At 46.3% G+C, this 19,888-nt stretch overlaps 1 protein-coding gene and 1 pseudogene across 5 annotated transcripts in view; both read right to left on the bottom strand.

Annotated features, from left to right (window-relative positions):
- The window catches only part of LOC118081227 (oocyte zinc finger protein XlCOF6-like), a 48,872-nt gene that overhangs the window by 19,014 nt on the left and 9,970 nt on the right, over positions 1-19,888 (bottom strand). The window contains exons 1-2 of one of the 5 annotated variants that reach the window (XM_060270228.1): positions 4,498-6,614; positions 2,444-2,829 (exon numbers count right to left, since the gene is read on the bottom strand). In XM_060270228.1, coding sequence (XP_060126211.1) covers positions 2,444-2,725 — 282 coding nt within the window. In that variant the 5' untranslated portion in view covers positions 2,726-2,829; positions 4,498-6,614. Of the gene's footprint in view, positions 1-394; positions 507-2,443; positions 2,830-3,995; positions 4,303-4,497; positions 6,615-19,888 lie in introns of those variants that run through there. The other 4 variants (XM_060270235.1, XM_060270232.1, XM_060270239.1 and 1 more) reach the window with 4 other exon arrangements.
- Positions 11,171-19,888, bottom strand: part of LOC132591157 (zinc finger protein 658B-like) — a 42,433-nt pseudogene continuing 33,715 nt past the window's right edge.

Here is a 19,888-nt window from a genome sequence, read left to right as displayed (position 1 = left end):
TCCTTCTACCCTCCTGAGAATAATCCCATCCCACCCTCCCACTATATGTATAAGGGTCTGGTGACCTCTGTTTCAGTGTATCTGAAGAGCTCATAGCAAGAAGAAACTTGCTTGGTCTCCAAGGTTGGTCTCTAAGGTGCTACAGGACTATCTATCTATCTATCTACGTATATTGACTTAGTCAGACCAACGACTGTGTCAGACCAACACGGCTACCTACCTGAATCTACTCCCATGTAAGGTCTGGTCTAGCAAGCCTTTTTAAAGTGGATTAGACAGAAAGTGCAGGGAGGAGGAATATTCACCACCATAGCTAAACAGAACCCCCATGTCTAGAGGCAGTGGACCTGTGACCCCCAGGTGCTGGAAACCCAGGTGAGAGGAGGGCACTTACCTTTCCTAGAAGCCCATCAGTGTCTGGGAGCAGGGTCTGGTCTGTCCCCCCTGCTCTCCCGCTGGCAGATTATAACATCAGGAAAAGCTCAAGAAGGTGACTGGCAGAGACCCTGGGTGAGTTAATAATGTTAAGGAGCTTTTGGACAGAACTGTAGGCTGCCATCCTATATATGCTTTCCTGGAAGTAAGTCCCACTGAACTGAATGTGGCTTGCTTGAGTAGGCTTCTGCAGGACTGCCCTGTCAAAGAGTATTCAGAACGCATCTGTGTTGGCCCATTCTGAATTATTGCATCTCAACTCAATGAGGAGGGATTTGAAGAAGCCTTTCACCTGAATGCACAGCCCCTTTGCAGTGGGAACAGTCAAACCACAAAGCCACTGAGTTTCCTGTTTTGACCAAACACAGTTTGAAATTAGTTTAATATCCTGGCTTATTCCAAAGCTGGCAGCTGTAGTTTCCTGGTTTGGACAAAGTGGAAAGTTTGTTAGCTATAGTTCATAAGAGACTGCCTGGTTAGATCACAGTTCACCATCAGGGCCGGCCCAATCATGAGGCAAACTGGGAGAATTAGGTCAGGTGGCAGATGCAGGGGGAGATGGGACTAGCACATTCCCAGTTCCCCTGTTTGTTAGCCTTGCTACCAGTGCAGGACCACAGATAGTAAATTCGTCCAGCTACCCATGCAGAGTCCTTCTCTTTGGCCCCCTCTCACGAAAGAATCCTTCCTGCACTGATGCATTCTGGTTGTGGGAGCCGGGAGACTGCAGTGGTGGCTAGAGTTTCTTGTGTTCAACTTGGGTCAACTTAGGCTTCAGCGTAACTTTGCTGCAGCAATGCATTAAAAACTGTGCCTATTTGTAACCCAGCTTTTCAGGCTTTGATTCAGTCATCTGAACCTGGCCATTATCTTAATAGATATTGCAAGGTATTCCAGTGTTATTCTACGCGACTACACCTGGGATTACTGAGGCTGCAAGACGTGCCAAGATTTCTACCTCAGTTGGGACCAAAGAGCATTTTGGCAATGAAGGCAATTTAGAGGAGGAGAATGGGGGTTGGTTGAAGGACACCTCTTCTGACACAGCTTCTACTCTGATGAAATTCAGAGTCCCTGCAGCTTTTTAGGTAAAGTAAGAACATCAGGAGATATGATCTCAAACCTCCCATGTAAGGCTCTGGCCTATTAGCCATCAAACTTTGGAGAGATGACTTCTCTTAAGCCCTGACACTGGTACCAGAGCCTGCAAGAAACCCAGGTGTCAACGTTGCTGCCACATAAACCCAGACAACACCATCACTGGACCCAACAAGATAAAACATACCATCTCAGGCCTATTTAATAGTTCATCTTCTAACATTGTGTATGCCCTCAAATGCCAGCAGTGCCCTTCAGCTCTCTATATTGGACAAACAGGCCAAACATTACACCATGGATAAATGGTCATAAATCTGACATCAGGAATCAGAAGCCAGAGAAGCCAAATCATCATCATCATCATCATCATCGGCATACTAATCAGCAAATCAGCTGCATACTATCCCTTGCTTTTTCCATTGGGTCAATCACCCATCTCCTTCTACCCTCCTGAGAATAATCCCACCCCACCCTCCCACTATATATAAGGGTCTGGTGACTTCTGTTTCAGTGTATCTGAAGAAGTGTGCATGCACATGAAAGCTCACAGCAAGAACAAACTTGCTTGGTCTCTAAGGTTTGTCTCTAAGGTGCTACAGGAGTGTCTGTCTATCTATCTATCTATCTATCTATCTATCTATCTATCTATCTATCTATCTATCTATCTATCTATATTGACTGTGTCAGACCAACAATTGTATTAGAACAATGACTGTGTCAGACCAACACGGCTACTTACCTGAATCTACTCCCATGTAAGGTCTGGTCTAGCAAGCATTTTTAAAGTGGATTAGAGAGAAAGTGCAGGGAGGAGGAATATTCACCATAGCTAAACAGAACCCCCATGTCTAGAGGCAGTGGACCTGTGACCCCCAGCTGCTGGAAACCCAGGTGAGAGGAGGGCACTTACCTTTCCTAGAAGCCCCTCAGTGTCTGGGAGCAGGGTCTGGTCTGTCCCCCCTGCTCTCCCGCTGGGCCACCGGCTGTCATCTGCAGCTCCCCTGAAGGAGGCCAGGAGGACACCATCCCTGGAGTGGGGAGGACTGGGAGCCTGTGGGGTTTCCCCCCTTGAAGAAGGGGGGTGCATCGTCTTCCGGAAATCTTGACACTGGGCATCCCAGTGCTGCTGTGGCTGCCCCTCCTCTGGCTCCTGCTTAATTTGACATAAATCTGACGGAGGCAGAAGATCCATGAATGTCTCAACTTGGCCTGCAGGAGATCTTTTTCCTTTGGATTCCAGGCTCTCCCTTCAAATGAGTCTCCTCGGTCCCTGCTCGTCCAATTTACCCCACCCTGCTGGAAAAGAAATAAACACAAAGTAAAATACCACTGTAGAATAAAACTCAAGAACAAAAACAAAATGACATTCTTGTAACCATTAGCCAGATTTTGAAATATATTATTACTCTTTCTATTTCTGATGTTCAGGCTGTGAATGACAATGTCGCCCAAATAACCCCACCCATGGATGAGAGGAAGTTCTCCAAAGACTCAGGGAAACCCCAAGGTTTACGGAAGTACAAATAATATTTGGGGGTGGGAGAACCAAGGCAGTGGTAGGGAAATCTAAAAACAACTCAGTAAGAGCACTGAGGATGTTCAGTGGCCAGGGAACGCTGATCCTGGAGGCAACTTCAAGCATGTTGAAACCCTGATCTGGAAATAAATTATCCTTCTGGCTGCTCTTTAAAGAGGATATTGGGGCTGGAAGGAGTATACATGCTGATTGTGTTTGCAAGACTTGTATGTATGCAAGATGGCATGTCGGGTGAGTGTTTGCAGTATATTTGGTGTGTGTGCATGTGACTTTATGGTCTGCATCTTTTTTCTGTGTGTGTGCATGTATGTGCATACATTGGCCACAAAGCACACTGGAATGTTGCCTCCAGAAGGCAGCTTTAAGCCCATAAATGTTTTGTTCTTCTTGCTCTATATAGGAAAGAACAATCAAATGTGAGGCTACCAGGAGGAGAGAACTCCTGGACCTACAGAATTAAAGTTCTCAACATCCTATGGACACAAATCACAGGATTTCCTGTAATTACTTTGAGATTGTTTTTCTTAAAAATATGAAGAAGCATAGAAATGAAATGAGTAATAATCTGAACATTAATAGATAATTTCAATTTTGCCTTTCTTACTCTTTTCACAATATTGTCATCAATGTTTTTATTATCATTAATTCATTTCCATATGCCACTTCTTTGCATTCTCAAAACTGTCACCCACTTCAACCCCCAGCCTTAATCTGAAAACTCAGCTGTGTTACTGATTAAGGTGAGAGATAAAACCTTTAAAGAAACAGGCTTAAGCATCTTCCAGTTCTTTACAAGCAGACCCAAGAGGTCACTAGCTTTGACACCTTGGGGAAAGATCAGATGCATTCTCCAGAGGATAGATCTATCAACTGTTTTATTAGCCATGACAGATCAACAGAACCTCCATGTGCAGACACAGTGTACCTTGATTTGGGGCAGGCAAAAGAAGCCATTTCCTTGCTAAATGAATCTGATGGACATCATTGCCACAGGATGGTTAGGAGAGCTTTAAAAGGCGATCAGACCGATTCACGAAGGAGGGCGATCGGTTCATCAATGGCACTGGCAGAGGAAAAGGCAAAGGGTGCCAGGGGGCTGCAGAGTGAGAGGGGCACCTCCCTCCCTGCTGCACTGCTCTTCCTTCCCCCCCCTGCCTCGCCTTCCCTCTCCGCCCCCTGAACCCACTCATCGCCCTTGCAGCCACCGCAGGGAGGCAGAAGCAGGCGAGAGGGAAGGACAGTCGGAGCGGAGGGAGGACCGTGGAAGAGGCCAGCCTGACCCAGAGATGTTTGCCCCTCTCTGCCCTCCTGCAGATGCCCTGCCTCCGAGCTGCGCCTTCGCCTGGACTTGGGGCCTGATCCTGCCAGGCCCGGTGCACGTGCTCTCCTCCTCCTCCCTCCTGCCCCCCACCCCCCGCCTCCTGCACCTCTGACTCCTCGCTCCGTCCCTGCACCGGAATCCGCCTCCTCTCGTGGAAACTCGCCAGGCCACTGCCCGCTGCTCCTCCGCTCTCCTCGGCGGGGGGACAGGAAAGTGCAGCCGCTCTCGAGTCCCCCTGGATGGTCCCGTTTCCTGTCTCTCTGAGCATCGGAGCTCGCTGGCTGTGGGTTGGGCCATAGGAGGCTGCATGTCTGGATGCGCCCCGCCCCCTTGCAAGGCGAATGCATCGTGCAGGCGGCGAGACTGCCCTGCTGCTTCCCCTGCCCTGGTATTTGCAGCCCGCTGCTTCTGATCCTGGAGGTTCTGCTCTTAACTGTCGGGGCAAATTGATTAAGCTTATAAGATCTGTTCCATTCCTACCTCTGGAGAAGCAGGGAACAAGCTTTTGGCAACCTTCTCTAGGGGTCTTCAAAGGCCACAATCTGTATCCCCTGTACACAAATAGCTAAGCCTGTAGTAGCTCAGTAGGTAGAGCGTGAGATGCTTAATGATCAGGGTTGTGAGTTAGAGCCTCATGTGAAAAAGTGGAAATAAAGTGTAATGTTACCCTGAAATTGTGTACACAGTACTCCAATGGTTTAAAAAAAATCTTTTGAAAGCAAAACAAACAACCGTTCACTTTTCTATACCCTACTGTGTCTTTTCCAATCAGTGGGTTTTGTTTAGAAAGCTGCTTCATTGAAATATATCTGGCATTTTATACACTATCCATAATGTTCTACTAATAAGTCTCCTTGTGATCAGGTGTGCAGTCACTGGTTTCTAAATCCTCATCCTTAAAAATTCCGGAAATTTCAGGAAGCTGGGACGATGCCACTCTCTGTCCCATAAAGATAATTTTACTATTTATACACCACACATCTTATTATGTTGCCCCAGCCACTCTGGGCAGCTTCCAACATATATAAAAAAACATAATAAAACATTAAAAATCTTTCCTATACAGGATTGCCTTCAGAGGGCCCAGGGGTGGGATAACTCCATATCCTCCAACATTTCTTCAATGAAAATAGGGACATCCTAAGGAGAACCGGGACATTCTGGGATCAAATCAGAAACCAGATGGATTCTCTAAATCAGGGACATCCCTAGAAGATAGTGACACTTGGAGGGTCTGTCTTTTCCTGCTTTGTCCTCTGCTGCCTCTCTCCTGCCTCCGTTCAGCAGAGGAGGGGAAGGATTCTGGACTTCATACTCCTCCCCCTCCCCCTCCCCCAAAATAACCAAAAGCACAAGGAGAAGGATGCACGCACGCACACGCACACACACACACACACACACACAAACACACACACACCATGTTTGAGTGAGGACCAGAAAAACACAACATTTTATTACTATAGCAACTCCTAGTGGTGTAGCAATAAAACTGCTGGCATGCTTGCGAAGCTAAGCAGGATCTGGTGTGGTTTCAAATTGGATGGGTTACTACCTTTACGATTAATGGAAGTTGAGCTAAATAACCCTTCCAGCTTGACAATTCTTTGATTCTATGACATACCCCACAAATAGATGCATAACCTTTTTAGGGTCGCGGGTGGTGCTGTGGTCTAAACCACAGAGTCTAGGGCAGGCATCCCAAACTCAGCCCTCCAGATGTTTTGGGACTACAACTCCCATCATCCCTAGCCAACAGGACCAGTGGTCAGGGATGATGGGAATTTTAGTCTGGAGGGCCAAGTTTGGGGATGCCTGGTCTAGGGCTTGCCGATCAGAAGGTTGGCAGTTCGAATCCCCTGATGGGGTGAGCTCCCAATGTCTGGTCCCAGCTCCAGCAGGAAGGTAAATGGCGTTTCTGGGTGCTGCTCTGGTTTTGCCAGAAAGACTTAGTCATGCTGGCCACATGACACAGAAGATGTATGCGGACAAACGACGGCTCCCTCAGCCTATAGAGCGAGATGAGCGCCACAACCCCAGAGTCATCCACCACTCTACCTAATGTTCAGGGGTACCTTTACCTTTATGCTGCCTATAGCCAGCCCTGGTCAGCTGTGTCTGTAGCTCTTCCAGGCAGTTGAAGTTTCTGAGCGCTTTTCAAAGGCAGCCCCATGTAGTGTGTGTTACAGTAAGTCCTACGCAATGTGGCACCAGACTGCTTTAGGGGGGATGATTATTTAAAACAATTTTTTATGTTTATGTATATGTATGTAGTTTCATTTCGCTTAATGCTTAATTGTTTTTTGAGAAAGGGCACTTAAGTGTCATGAAACAATGTCTTTAAATGCAGCTCCATAAAACTGATTGTGCCCCCAAACTACCCCTTTTTGTTTGTGGATTTTGATTCAGAAGGGGAAAGGATGAGCAGAATCCACGCCATTCTGTGTCGTCCTTAGGTGTGCTCAGCCTTCACCTTGCATGAGAAAGAAGGATGGAGCTCCAGGAAACAGGAAGTGGTCCTTCAGCCAGACAGGACATCTCACCATCACAGACAGATCCCTTCTCCTGCTGGGGACTGAAGAGTGGCCCTGGGATGGTCGAGAGAGAGAGAGAGAGAGAGAGAGAGAGAGAGAGAGAGAGAGAGAGAGAGAGAGAGAGAGAGAGAGAGAGAGAGAGAGAGGGGAAGGGGCAGGGGCCAGGGACAGAAGGAATGGCAGGGCTCCAGATGCTCCCTTGGACTCCTCCCTTGACACCAAGTGGAACTGGAATAAAGGTGTAACCTGCCACAAGATTCTTTATGGTTGTTTTGTGATTTTAAATTAACTAAATACGCTGCAAAACAACAACAGAAATGGAAATGAGCTGGAAGAACTTGAGAAACCTGCCCTTCTGCATTTCATTGTCTGTCTGACTGACATCTTTTTACTTGCCACCCATTAAGATATATATGCATGTGTATAGAGAGATAAATATAACTGCAAGCTTACATTCATGCTTCATTCATCTGATGAAGGACATTTCGAAAGCATCCCTGTTTTAGGGTGGGATTCAGTCAAAAACAGGCAAATTTAGGTTGCATAATTAATGCTGCTTTGGAGTTCTTGCACAACAAATAAACTTTCGCAAAAGACTGGGGGGCTCTGCAAGAAACAAAATGACCGGGGGTGGGGTGGGGGAACCAACAAAACTATACAGTGGAATACGTGAGAATGAAAGTGAAAGGGGTCTGTGCTTTATTAAAGTTTAATAAACCCAATACCAGCAAAATCCCATTTTGAACAAGAGCAAAAGTAGATTATTAGCAACTGGTCCAAAGGAACCCAAACCAGCCATATTCACAAATCACGGAAGTGTAGGTGGGAATGATGCACTGAAACAGTAAATCTGGATCCAGCTCTCTGCTTTGAGCAATACGCAGCATTGCGGGACAAGTCCAGAATGCCAGATTCCAAGCTATCCAGATCAACAGTCTTCAGATACCTCTTGAAAAAGAGAGGATCGCTAAATAGCATGGCCCCCAAAGAATATGACATCCTTTTATATATCTATATGACATCCTTTTATATATTTGAACATGGCTATCATATCACCCCTTAACCTCTTAACCTTCTCTTCTCCAGGCTAAACATACCTAGCTCCCTAAGCCGTTCCTCATAAGGCATTGTTTCCAGGCCTTTGACCATTTTGGTTGCCCTCTTCTGGACACATTCCAGCTTGTCAGTATCCTTCTTGAACTGTGGTGCCCAGAACTGGACACAGTACTCCAGGTGAGGACTGACCAGAGCAGAATACAGTGGTACTATTACTTCCCTTGATCTAGATCAGGCATCCCCAAACTTCGGCCCTCCAGATGTTTTGGACTACAATTCCCATCTTCCCCGACCACTGGTCCTGTTAGCTAGGGATCATGGGAGTTGTAGGCTAAAACATCTGGAGGGCCGCAGTTTGGGGATGCCTGATCTAGATGCTATACTCCTATTGATGCAGCCCAGAATTGCATTGGCTTTCTTAGCTGCTGCATCACACTGCTGACTCATGTCAAGTTTGTGGTCTACCAAGACTCCTAAATCCTTTTCACATGTACTGCTCTCAAGCCAGGTGTCACCCATCCTGTATTTGTGCCTTTCATTTTTTTTGCCCAAGTGTAGTACTTTACATTTCTCCTTGTTAAAATTCATCTTGTTTGCTTTGGCCCAGTTGTCTAATCTGTTAAGGTCATTTTGAAGTGTGATCCTGTTCTCTGGGGTATTAGCCACTCCTCCCAATTTGGTGTCTTCTGCAAACTTGCTCATGATGCCCTCAAGCCCATCATCCAAGTCATTGATAAAGATGTTGAATAAGACTGGGCCCAAGACAGAACTCTGTGGCACCCCACTAGTCACTACTCTCCAGGATGAGGAGGAGCCATTGATGAGCACCCTTTGGCATTGGTCAGTCAGCCAGTTACAAAGCCACTGAATGGTTGACTGAAGCTCTTACCACATTCAATACATTTAAATGGTTTATCCCCCGTGTGAGTTTGTTGATGTCTTCTAAGTACTCCACTTTTACTGAAGTTATTTCCACATTCAATGCATTTAAATGCTTTCTCCCTTGTGTGAGTTTGTTGATGTAATCTAAGTGTAATCTAAGTGCTTTCACGGAAGCTATTTCCACATTAAATACATTTAAATGGTTTATGCCCCTTGTGAGTTTTTTGATGTCTTCTTAGTTCTCCACTTCCACTGAAGCTTTTTCCACATTCAATACATTTAAATGGTTTCTCCCCTGTGTGAGTTCATTTATGTATTTTATTTTTTTAAAAAAATACCTTTATTAAACTTAAAAAACAAATTTAAAACAAAACATCAATATAGAATGCAAACAAAATATATACACAAACAAATACAAATTCAACTAAAACCTACCCTACTTTATACCTTACTTCGATCTGCTTTACTTATACATCTTCATTCCAATAATCCAGTACTTTACATCGTCCATTACACATCGACTTCCCCTTATCTTTATCCCAGGCTACAAATTTATTTACTTTCATACTGCTTCCCTTCAATTTCATCATGGGAATTCTACAGAATATTTGCTTTAAAACAAAGTCCTTTCAAATATATTCCAAATTTTCCCCAATTATTATCATTATCATTTTTTTTATTTGAACCACCCCTGATCGAATTTGTCAATTTGTCCAGATCAATATAGCTAATTACCTTCTCTTGCCAGTCTCTGACGGTAGGAACTTCCTGTTTTTTCCATAATTTAGCAATTAAAATTATTGCTGCCGCCACCGAATAAAAAAATACCTTTTCATCTTTTTTATCTAGCTCTTCATCAATCATTCCTAATAGGAAAGACTCTGGAGTTTTTTTGTATTATATTTAAATATTTTCTTTAATTCTTCTAATATCCCGATCCAAAACGGCTTTATCATTGCGCAATTCCACCATATATGTAGGAATGCTCCCATTTCCTTTTGACACCTCCAACAATTATCTTTAGTTTTATACATTTTATGAATTTTTACTGGCGTCAGATACCATTTATAAAACATTTTAATTAATTTTTCTCTAATTCCTTCTGACGCCGGAAATTTCCACGTTACTTTCCAGAGTCTTTCCCATCTATCCATCTCTATTCGTTTCCCTAACTCCATTGCCCATTTCGTCATTGTCTCCTTAACAGTTTCATCTTTAACATCCTACTCCAAAAGAGTGTTGTACATTTTTGAAAAGGTTTTCTGTTCACTCTGTAGGAGTTCCAATAGAGATTGTTCCGTTATAAACCCTTTTTTCTTGTTGTCCTCCTGGAATCTGCTATATATTTGATAGTATTGGAGCCACCCTGTTAGATATTGTTTAATATCGTCATAGTTTTTTAATTTAAATTTTCCTTCTTCTTCTTCTTCTTCTTCTTCTTCTTCTTCTTCTTCTTCTTCTTCTTCTTCTTCTTCTTCTTCTTCTTCTAATTCTTTATATTTTGTCCAGTATCCTTTGGTGTTTAATCTTTTCACTGTTATTATCTCTACTGGTGACAGCCATTTTGGGGTCTTGGGTTCCAACAGACGTTTATGTTTTCCCCACACTTTTATCAATGATTTTTTTATAATGTGACTATTGAACCCTTTATGTACCTTTATTTTTCCGTCTACCAAGTAGGCATGCCAACCAAACGTATTTTCAAATCGTTCTAAATCTAATAATTCGTGATTCTCCAGGGTGACCCATTCTTTTATCCAAAGAAAACAAGCGGCATCATGGTATATATTTAAATTTGGAAGCCCCAGTCCACCTCTCTCCTTTATGTCAGTTAACAATTTAAATTTTATTCTGGCTGGTTTATTATTCCAAATGATTTTTATTAAATCCTTATTCCATTGTTTGAAGATTTTGTTTCCCATCCCCAGGATTGGCAACATTTGAAACATAAACAACATTCTGGGTAAAATGTTAATTTTAATAGTTGCTATTCTACCTAGGAGTGATAGATTTAATCCTTTCCATATTTCTAAATCTTTTTTCACACTATTCCAGATTTTTATATAATTATCTTTCACCAAATCGTTAGTATTATTAGAAATCCAAATCCCCAAATATTTAGCCTTATTTACTACTTTATTTACTACTTTCAGGCCTACTTTTTCTTGTAATTTAACTCTTTTCTTAAATTTTTTACTATTATGTTCGTTTTATCTTTATTTACACTAAACCCTGCTTTTTCTCCAAATTCTCTAATTTTCTTCAATGCCTGAGGTATGCTTTTCCTGGCTCTTCCAATGTAAGTATAACGTCATTGGCAAATGCCTTTTATTTATGGACATCTTTTCCAACTGTGATTCCTTTGATCATTCCCTCCTCCCTCAAATTTTTTAACAAAAATTCTAGACATAAAAAAATAAAAGGGGGGAGAGAGGACAGCTCTGTTTAGTTCCCCATTGTATCTGGATTTCTTCTGTTAATTCATGTATTCTAAGTGCTCCACTTCCACTGAAGCTTTTTCCACATTCAATAAATCTAAATGGTTTCTCCCCGGTGTGAGTTTGTTAATGTCTCCTACGTGCTCCACTTTGACTGAAACTCTTCCCACATTCAATAAATTTAAATGGTTTATCCCCTGTGTGAGTTTGTTGATGTATTCTAAGGTTTTCGTTCCTGCTGAAGCTTTTTCCACATTCAATACATTTAAATTGTTTCTCCCCCTTGTGAGTTTGTTGGTGTATTCTAAGTGTGTCACTTTGACTGAAGTTATTTCCACATTCAATGCATTTAAATGGTTTCTCCCGTGTGAGTTCGTTGATGTATTCTAAGTGCTCCACTTTCACGGAAGCGATTTCCACATTAAATACATTTAAATGGTTTATACCTCGTGTGAGTTTGTTGATGTCTTCTAAGAGCTCCACTGTAACTGAAGCTCTTTCCACATTCAATACATTTAAATCATTTCTCCCCCGTGTGAGTTCGTTGGTGTTTTCTAAGTGTTCCACTTTCACTGAAGCTCCTTCCACATTCAATACATTTAAATGGTTTCTCACCTGTGTGAGTTCGCTGATGTCTTCTAAGGTCTCCACTGTAACTGAAGCTCTTTCCACATTCAATACATTCAAATGGTTTCTCCCCTGTGTGAGTTCGTTGATGTCTTCTAAGTGTTCCACTTCTACTGAAGCTATTTCCACATTCAATGCATTTAAATGGTTTCTCCCCTGTGTGAGTTTGTTGGTGTATTCTAAGTGTTTCACTTTTACTGAAGCTCTTTCCACATTCAATACACTTAAAAGGTTTCTCCCCCATGTGAGTTCGTTGGTGTTTTCTAAGTGCTCCATTTTGACTGTAGCTCTTTCCACATTCAATACATTTAAATGGTTTCTCCCCCATGTGAGTTCGTTGATGTTTTCTAAGAGCTCCACTTTCACTGAAGCTCTTTCCACACTCAATACATTTAAATGGTTTCTCCCCTGTGTGAGTTCGCTGATGTTTTCTAAGGTCTCCACTGTAACTGAAGCTCTTTCCACATTCAATACATTCAAATGGTTTCTCACCTGTGTGAGTTCGTTGGTGTATTCTAAGTGTTTCACTTCTATTGAATCTATTTCCACATTCAATACATTTAAATGGTTTCTCCCCCGTGTGAGTTTGTTGGTGTATTCTAAGTGTTTCACTTTTACTGAAGCTCTTTCCACATTCAATACACCTAAACGGTTTCTCCTCTGTGTGAGTTCGTTGGTGTATTCTAAGTGCTCCATTTTGACTGTAGGTCTTTCCACACTCAATACATTGAATTGGTTTCTCCCCTCTGTGAGTTCGCTGATGTATTCTAAGGTGTCCATTTTGACTGAAGCTCTTTCCACATTCAATACATTTAAATGGTTTTTCCCCTGTGTGAGTTCGTTGGTGTATTCTAAGTGCTCCACTTCCACTGAAGCTCTTTCCACATTCAATACATTCAAATAGTTTATTCCCCGTGTGAGTTCGTTGGTGTTTTCTAAGTTTTCCAGTACTACTGTAGCTATTTCCACATTCAATACATTCAAATGGGTTGTCCCCCGTATGCGTTCGTTGATGTATTCTAAGTGCTCCACTTTGACTGAAGCTCTTTCCACATTCAATACATTTAAATGGTTTCTCCCCTGTGTGAGTTTGCTTATGTATTCTAAGCGCTCCACTGTGACTGAAGGTCTTTCCACATTCAATACATTCAAATGGTTTCTCCCCTGTGTGAGTTCGTTGGTGTATTCTAAGTTTTCCACTACTACTGAAGCTATTTCCACATTCAATGCATTTAAATGGTTTCTCCCCCGTGTGAACTCGTTGATGTATTCTAAGGGTTTCGTTTCTACTGAAGCTCTTTCCACATTCAATGCATTTAAATGGTTTATCCCCTGTGTGAGTTCGTTGATGTCTCCTAAAATTTCCACTTTCATTAAATCTCATTCCACATTCAATACATTTAAATGGTTTCTCCCCTGTGTGAGTTCGTTGGTGTATTCTACATGCTCCACTTCTCCTGAAGCTCTTTCCACATTCAATACATTTAAACGGTTTCTCCCCCATGTGAGTTTGTTGATGTATTCTAAGTGTTTCACTTTTACTAAAGCTGTTTCCACTTTCAATACATTTAAGCGGTTTCTCCCCTGTGTGAGTTTGTTGGTGTCTTCTAAGGTTTCCGTTTTGACTGAAGCTGATTCCACATTCAATGCATTTAAATGGTTTATCCCCTGTGTGAGTTCGCTGATGTCTTCTAAGTGTTCCACTTCTACTGAAACTCTTACTGCATTCCATACATTCAAATGGTTTCTCCCCCGTGTGAGTTCGTTGGTGTATTCTAAGTTTTCCACTACTACTGAAGCTATTTCCACATTCAATGCATTTAAATGGTTTCTCCCCCGTGTGAACTCGTTGATGTATTCTAAGGGTTTCGTTTCTACTGAAGCCCTTTCCACATTCAATACATTCAAATCGTTTATCCCCCGTGTGAGTTCGTTGATGTCTCCTAAATTTTCCACTTTCATTAAAGCTCATTCCACATTCAATACATTTAAATGGTTTCTCCCCTGTGTGAGTTCGTTGGTGTATTCTACATGCTCCACTTCCACTGAAGCTCTTTCCACATTCAATACATTTAAATGGTTTCTCCCCTGTGTGAGTTCGTTGATGTATCCGCAGTCTTCCATTGAGACTAAAGCACATCTCTAATCCCATGCATTTAAATTGTTTCTTTGTTCTTCCTAATGAATTTACAGATGGTTCCATAGAATTCTGATTGTCATCTTCCTCACCTGTTTGGATTTTGGAGGGGGGAGGAAGAGAATCCTGTTAGACTTTCAAAAAAGTCAAGAAAGAAACCAAACACATGTCAATCCCAATGTGAACCTTCTCCATTCACACTTAATAAAGCATCATCATTTTATAATACTGTACAGATCTATCGTGGAATTGGCTTATTAGACACATCTATGTATTTTTCTTTTTCAAGCGAGGAAATGATCTACAACTCCCATCATTCCATTGTCCATGCTGGCTGTGGGTGAGGGGACACTCAAACTCAGGATGCAAAGGAGAAACATGCTAACAGGATGGCACGCTTGGCAAATCCACACCGTGATCAGCTCCCGCCCATAAACCAATGTCCCCACTGTGGAAGGACGTGTGGATCCAGAATTGGCCTCCAAAGTCTTCCCATTGGTCATGCTGGCTGTGGGTTAGGCGAGCTGGAAATCTAACAATGTCTGGAGGAAAATCTAATGATGACTGGAAAATGCTGACTCAGAGATTCTGGCAATACCATTGTCTGAGAATTTCAGGCAGGGGAAAGGAAATTTTGAAAGTACGCTAGGACCCAGACCCCAACCTTTACCCAGAAAGCTGGCCTCTTCTTCACTCTCTCCCTCAGCCTTTGCAGAGAGATGAATGTTCTCTGTGTCAAAGGGATCCTGCTCGGGCTTTGGGGACTTGATAACCACATCATCCACAGGCCACGATTCCTGGAACAAAGAGCAGGATGCAGATTATAAAATCAGGAAAAGCTCAAGAAGGTGACTGGCAGAGACCCTGGGTGAGTTAATAATGTTAAGGAGCTTTTGGACAGAACTGTAGGCTGCCATCCTATATATGCTTTCCTGGAAGTAAGTCCCACTGAACTGAATGTGGCTTGCTTCTGAGTAGGCTTCTGCAGGACTGCCCTGTCAAAGAGTATTCAGAATGCTTCACATGTGTTGGCCCATTCTGAATTATTGCATCTCAACTCAATGAGGAGGGATTTGAAGAAGCCTTTCACCTGAATGCACAGCCCCTTTGCAGTGGGAACAGTCAAACCACAAAGCCACTGATCAACCAGAGTTTCCTGTTTTGACCTGTCAGAGGGCCTGGTATGGCTACTCTAGAGTAACGACTCCAGCATGGTCTTTTAAGGCTTTTATTAAGTGCTGATTATTTACAGTGTTCAGAGCAATAAAAATGCATCCTTAAGGTGAGGTGTCAGAACTCCCGAATGGCGATTGGCGCGTTTTCTTCCAGCACCACAACTTTGGCAGACCCAACCTCTTCCCCCTACGTTTGCGTCGCAATTCGGGAGTTGGGGGGATTGGCCTCCCCCCCGTGCGTCCAACTTCCTGTCCCACCTGAGGCATGGGCTCCACAACCCTGCCTGAGCCTCGGACACCACTTCCTGACTCTCCGCTGGAGGCAGAGCTCTCCTTACTCTCTCCAGCGCTTGGTGATGGGCTGGAACTTAAGATGGGAGGGACTTCCCTGTATCCCTTGTCCCTCACATCCACCCCCCTCCCAGGCTCCTCTCTCCTCCTCCCTAGTGGCTCTCTGCTTGCTGGGGACGAGTGAAATCCCAAGAAGTCAGTGGCATCCGAGCCTGTGGGTGTGAAAATTTCCCCCCAATCCTGTGATCTCTCTCCTTCCCCCTGAGAAGACGGAAATCCCAAGAAGTCAGTGGCATCAGAGCTGGTGGGAGTAAAAATGTTCTGCCAGTCCTCTCCTGCCTCTGACGTCGTTGACCTCGGTGAAACCCACACCTCTTCTTCCGTGTCCTCAAATTCCGCTTCCCATCTCCATGGGGAGCTGCTGCCTGCTATCCCTTCCTCCTGCTCCTCCCCCTCTCCCTCCCTTTCCATGTGCCAGGGCTTGGGCCTGTGGGGGAACAGGGCGTGGAATTCTTCCACTAAAAATTCCTCAGGTACTTCCGTGGCCGGTATCCACTCATTGTGGGATGGCGGAGTGTCCTCCCATGCTATCAGGTACTCCAGTCCTCTCACCCCTCTCCTTGAGTCTAAAATCTCAGTTGCCTCATTGAGCTGTCGGGCGTTTCCCGTCTCCCCCCCTCCCTCTGGAGGTTGATCGCTGTCCCTGAACCTGGTACTTTCCCTGTACGGCGACAGCAGTGATCTATGAAACACTGGGTGCACTCTCATGTCCTCCGGCAGTGCTAGCCTGAAGGCTACCGGGTTGACCTGTTGCGTGACCGTGAAGGGGCCCAGCCTCCTGGGTGCTAACTTTCTGCATCGCCCCCTGGTGGGAAGACCTTCCGAGGATAACCAAACCTTGTCCCCCACCCTGATGACCTCTCCCGGCCGCCTGTGGCGATCTGCCCCCTTCTTGTACGCTTCCTTGGCCCTCTCCAAGTGTTCTCTGAGCTGCTGGTGCACCGTCTCCAGGTCCTCTGCCCAATCCTCGGCCTGTGGGCCCTCTTCCTCCTCCTCCCCCTCCCTCTCCGGGAAAGATCTGAGGTCGCGCCCGTAGTTGGCCTTAAAGGGCGACACCCCTGTGGAGACGTGCACCGCATTGTTGTAGGCAAATTCTGCCAGTGGCAGGCGATCCACCCAGTCCGTTTGCCTCTGGCTGACGTAACATCTCAGGTACTGCTGCAGAATGGCGTTGACCCGCTCCGCCTGTCCATTGGTCTGCGGGTGCCGAGCCGTCGACAAGCTGACCTCCACCTGCAGGAGGTTCATGAGCCGTCGCCAGAACCTGGAAACAAATTGGCGGCCACGATCCGAAATAACCCTTAAAGGCAATCCATGCAGTCGGAATACGTGGTCCACAAACAGTTTGGCCGTCTCTTCTGCCGAGACCGCCCTGGCACACGGTATAAAGTGGCACATTTTGGACATGAGGTCCACCACCACCAACACTGCGGTCTTGCCCCTGGACGACGGCAGGTCTGTGATGAAGTCCATGGACACTACTTCCCACGGCCTGTGCGGTGTGGCTAATGGCTCCAGCAAACCTGCTGGTGGCGCTCTGACCACCTTTGCTCGCTGGCAGGTGTCACATCCCCTGACATAATCCCGAACATCCTCCCGCACCCCTGGCCACCAGAAGTGTCTCATGACTAGGTGAGTGGTTTTGTCCCTTCCGAAATGACCCGCCGTTGGGTTGTCGTGCATCTGCTTGAGAACCTTACCTCTCAGCTGTTTGGTCGGGAGGTACAGGGCTCCCCTGTAAAAAAGCAAACCCCTCCTTTCCTCAAAGTCTTTGGCCTGCTCCCTCCCCCCTCTCAGGTCTCTGAAGATGCGGGTGGCAAATTCATCCGCTGCCGTCAGTGCTGTGAGTTCTGCCTCGCTCACCACTGCTGTACCGCATGACCATGCAGATGGGGGGGAAACGTGCCTGGGTGCTGGTGGCAACTCCTCCTCCATGTACTCTGGCTTGCGGGAGAGGGCATCCGCCCTGACGTTCTGCTCCCCCGGGATGTAGTGGATGGAGAAGTTGAAGTTCGAGAAGAACTCTGCCCACCGTATCTGCCGCTGGTTGAGCACCCTGGCCGTTCTCCAGAACTCCAGGTTCTTGTGGTCTGTGCACACCTGGATGGGGTGCTTGGCGCCCACCAGGAAGTGTCGCCAGTGCTGGAACGCAGCGTGGATCGCGAGAAGTTCCCTATCAAACACTGTGTAGTTGCGTTCAGGCTGGGTCAGCTTCCTGGAGAAGAAGGCACAGGGTCTCCACTCTCTGTTGGCGTCCAGTTGCAACAGAATCGCTCCCACAGCTTTATCAGAAGCATCTGTCTCCAGGCGTAGGGGCGCATCCTGCACCACGTGGAACAGGTGCTGGTCTGAAGCGAATACCCTCTTGAGGCTTTCGAACGCTGCTTGTGCCTCTGGTGTCCACCTGAACTTCTGCTTGCCTCTCAGGCAGTCGGTGATGGGAGCCGTGACACGAGAGAAGTTCTTGATGAACTTCCTGTAGAAGTTAGCGAAGCCTAGTAGGCGTTGGGCATCTTTGCGCGTCCTGGGGCTGTGCCAGTCCAGGATGGTCTGCACCTTGTCCTTGTCCATTGCCAGCCCCTTGTCTGACAGCTTGTAGCCCAGGAAGTCCACCTCCTTGGTGTGAAACTTGCACTTCTCCAGCTTCACATACAGGTGGTTGTCCTTCAGGCGCTGCAACACCTCCCTGACATCCTTCACATGCTGCACTGGGTCATTGGAATAGATAAGGATGTCATCCAGAAAGACCAAGCAGTTCTTGAAGAGGAGGGACCCCAGGACGTGGTGCATGAAGGCCTGGAAGCAGGCTGAGCCCCCTTGCAACCCGAAGGGCATCACCAGATATTCAAAAGAGCCCAGAGGCGTGAACATCGTGGTTTTCCATTCATCGCCCTCCCGGATCCTGATCAAGTTGTACGCCCCTCTTAGGTCTAGCTTGGTGAAAATCTTGCCCCTGCGTGCCGCTGTCAGGAGATCATCCACTCTGGGCATGGGGAAAGCCACTGGCTCTGTCACTGAATTCAGCCGTCTAAAATCCACCACCAGACGGCGCTGTTGCGTGTCTTTCTTGTCCACCCAGAAGACCGGGCTGCCCCCTGCTGCCTTGCTTTCTCTGATGAACCCCCGCTTGAGGTTCTTGTCGATGAAAGCGCGCAGATCCTCCAGTTCATGGTCTGACATGGCGTACAGCTTGGCTGGGGGTATCGTTGCCCCAGGCACCAGGTTGATCTGGCAGTCAAAAGGCCTGTGTGGAGGTAGGTGGTCGGACTCCGCTTCGCTGAAGACCTCCTGCAGGTCCCAGTACGGCTTGGGTATCGCCTCACCCCCTTTGACGTGCATGGTGGCCACCGTGGCTATCGGAGGCCCCTCCCCTGGTTGGTGCTGCATGCAATGTTCCAGACAAAAGTCCGACCCAAACGTGATGCATCTCTGGTGCCAACTTATGGAGGGGTCGTGGCGCGCCAGCCAGCTCATTCCCAAAACGATGGGGGGGGGTCTGAGATGGTCGTGACGTTGAAAGCCAGTGTCTCTGAGTGCCTTCCCACTGTCATTCTCATGGGGGGGGTTTGATGAGTGATGGCCCCTCCCAGCAACTCTCTGCCATCAATGGTGGCCACATGCAGGGGAAAATCCAGCTGCAGAAGTTGGATCTGGTGCTCTTCTGCAAAGTTTCTCGAGAAGAAGTTGGCTGAGGCACCACTGTCAATTAAGGCGAGGACTGTCAGGGGATAGCCATTTGGGAGCGTCAGCGTGACTTCTAGAACCACTCCTGCTCTGGGAGGGGTGGGCTGGCTCTGCTCCTCTCTGTGCGGGCGGGCGGGCTGGGGCTGTTCACTGCTGACTGTGCCTGGCTGCTGCCCCTTGTCTCCTGCAGCCAGGCTGTCTCGTTTCCCTGCTGTGGTGCTACGTCAGTGGGGGAAGGTACAACCGTTCCCGCCTTTCCTTGCCACTCTCTGCGATGAGGGCAGTCTCTGACGCGATGCCGGGGGGAGTTGCAGAGAAAGCAATTCCCGCCTCTTCCCTCCTTGCGTCTTGGCGCCGCCGGGGTTTGAAAAGCCCGCGCGCGCGCTCCCCCGATCTCCATCGGTTCCGGCTCTGGGCTTGGTCTGGGCGGGTCTGGGGGCGGTCCCTGGGGTGGGGTTTGGTGATGTGGTCTGTCCTGAGAGCGTGGGAACCAAGGTTTTGCTGCGCGCGTCGCTTGTTTGTCATACCATCTGGATTCCTGTCTCACCCCCACCGCTAGCGCCGCTTTGCTGAGCTGATCCATAGTCTGCGGTCTAGGACCTCTTGCCAGCTCATC

The sequence above is a fragment of the Zootoca vivipara genome, chromosome 2 (assembly GCF_963506605.1).
Source record: "Zootoca vivipara chromosome 2, rZooViv1.1, whole genome shotgun sequence".
Taxonomy (NCBI): domain Eukaryota; kingdom Metazoa; phylum Chordata; class Lepidosauria; order Squamata; family Lacertidae; genus Zootoca; species Zootoca vivipara.
The sequence above is the reverse complement of the archived record's forward strand: the minus strand, read 5'-3'. Positions and strand labels throughout refer to the sequence as shown.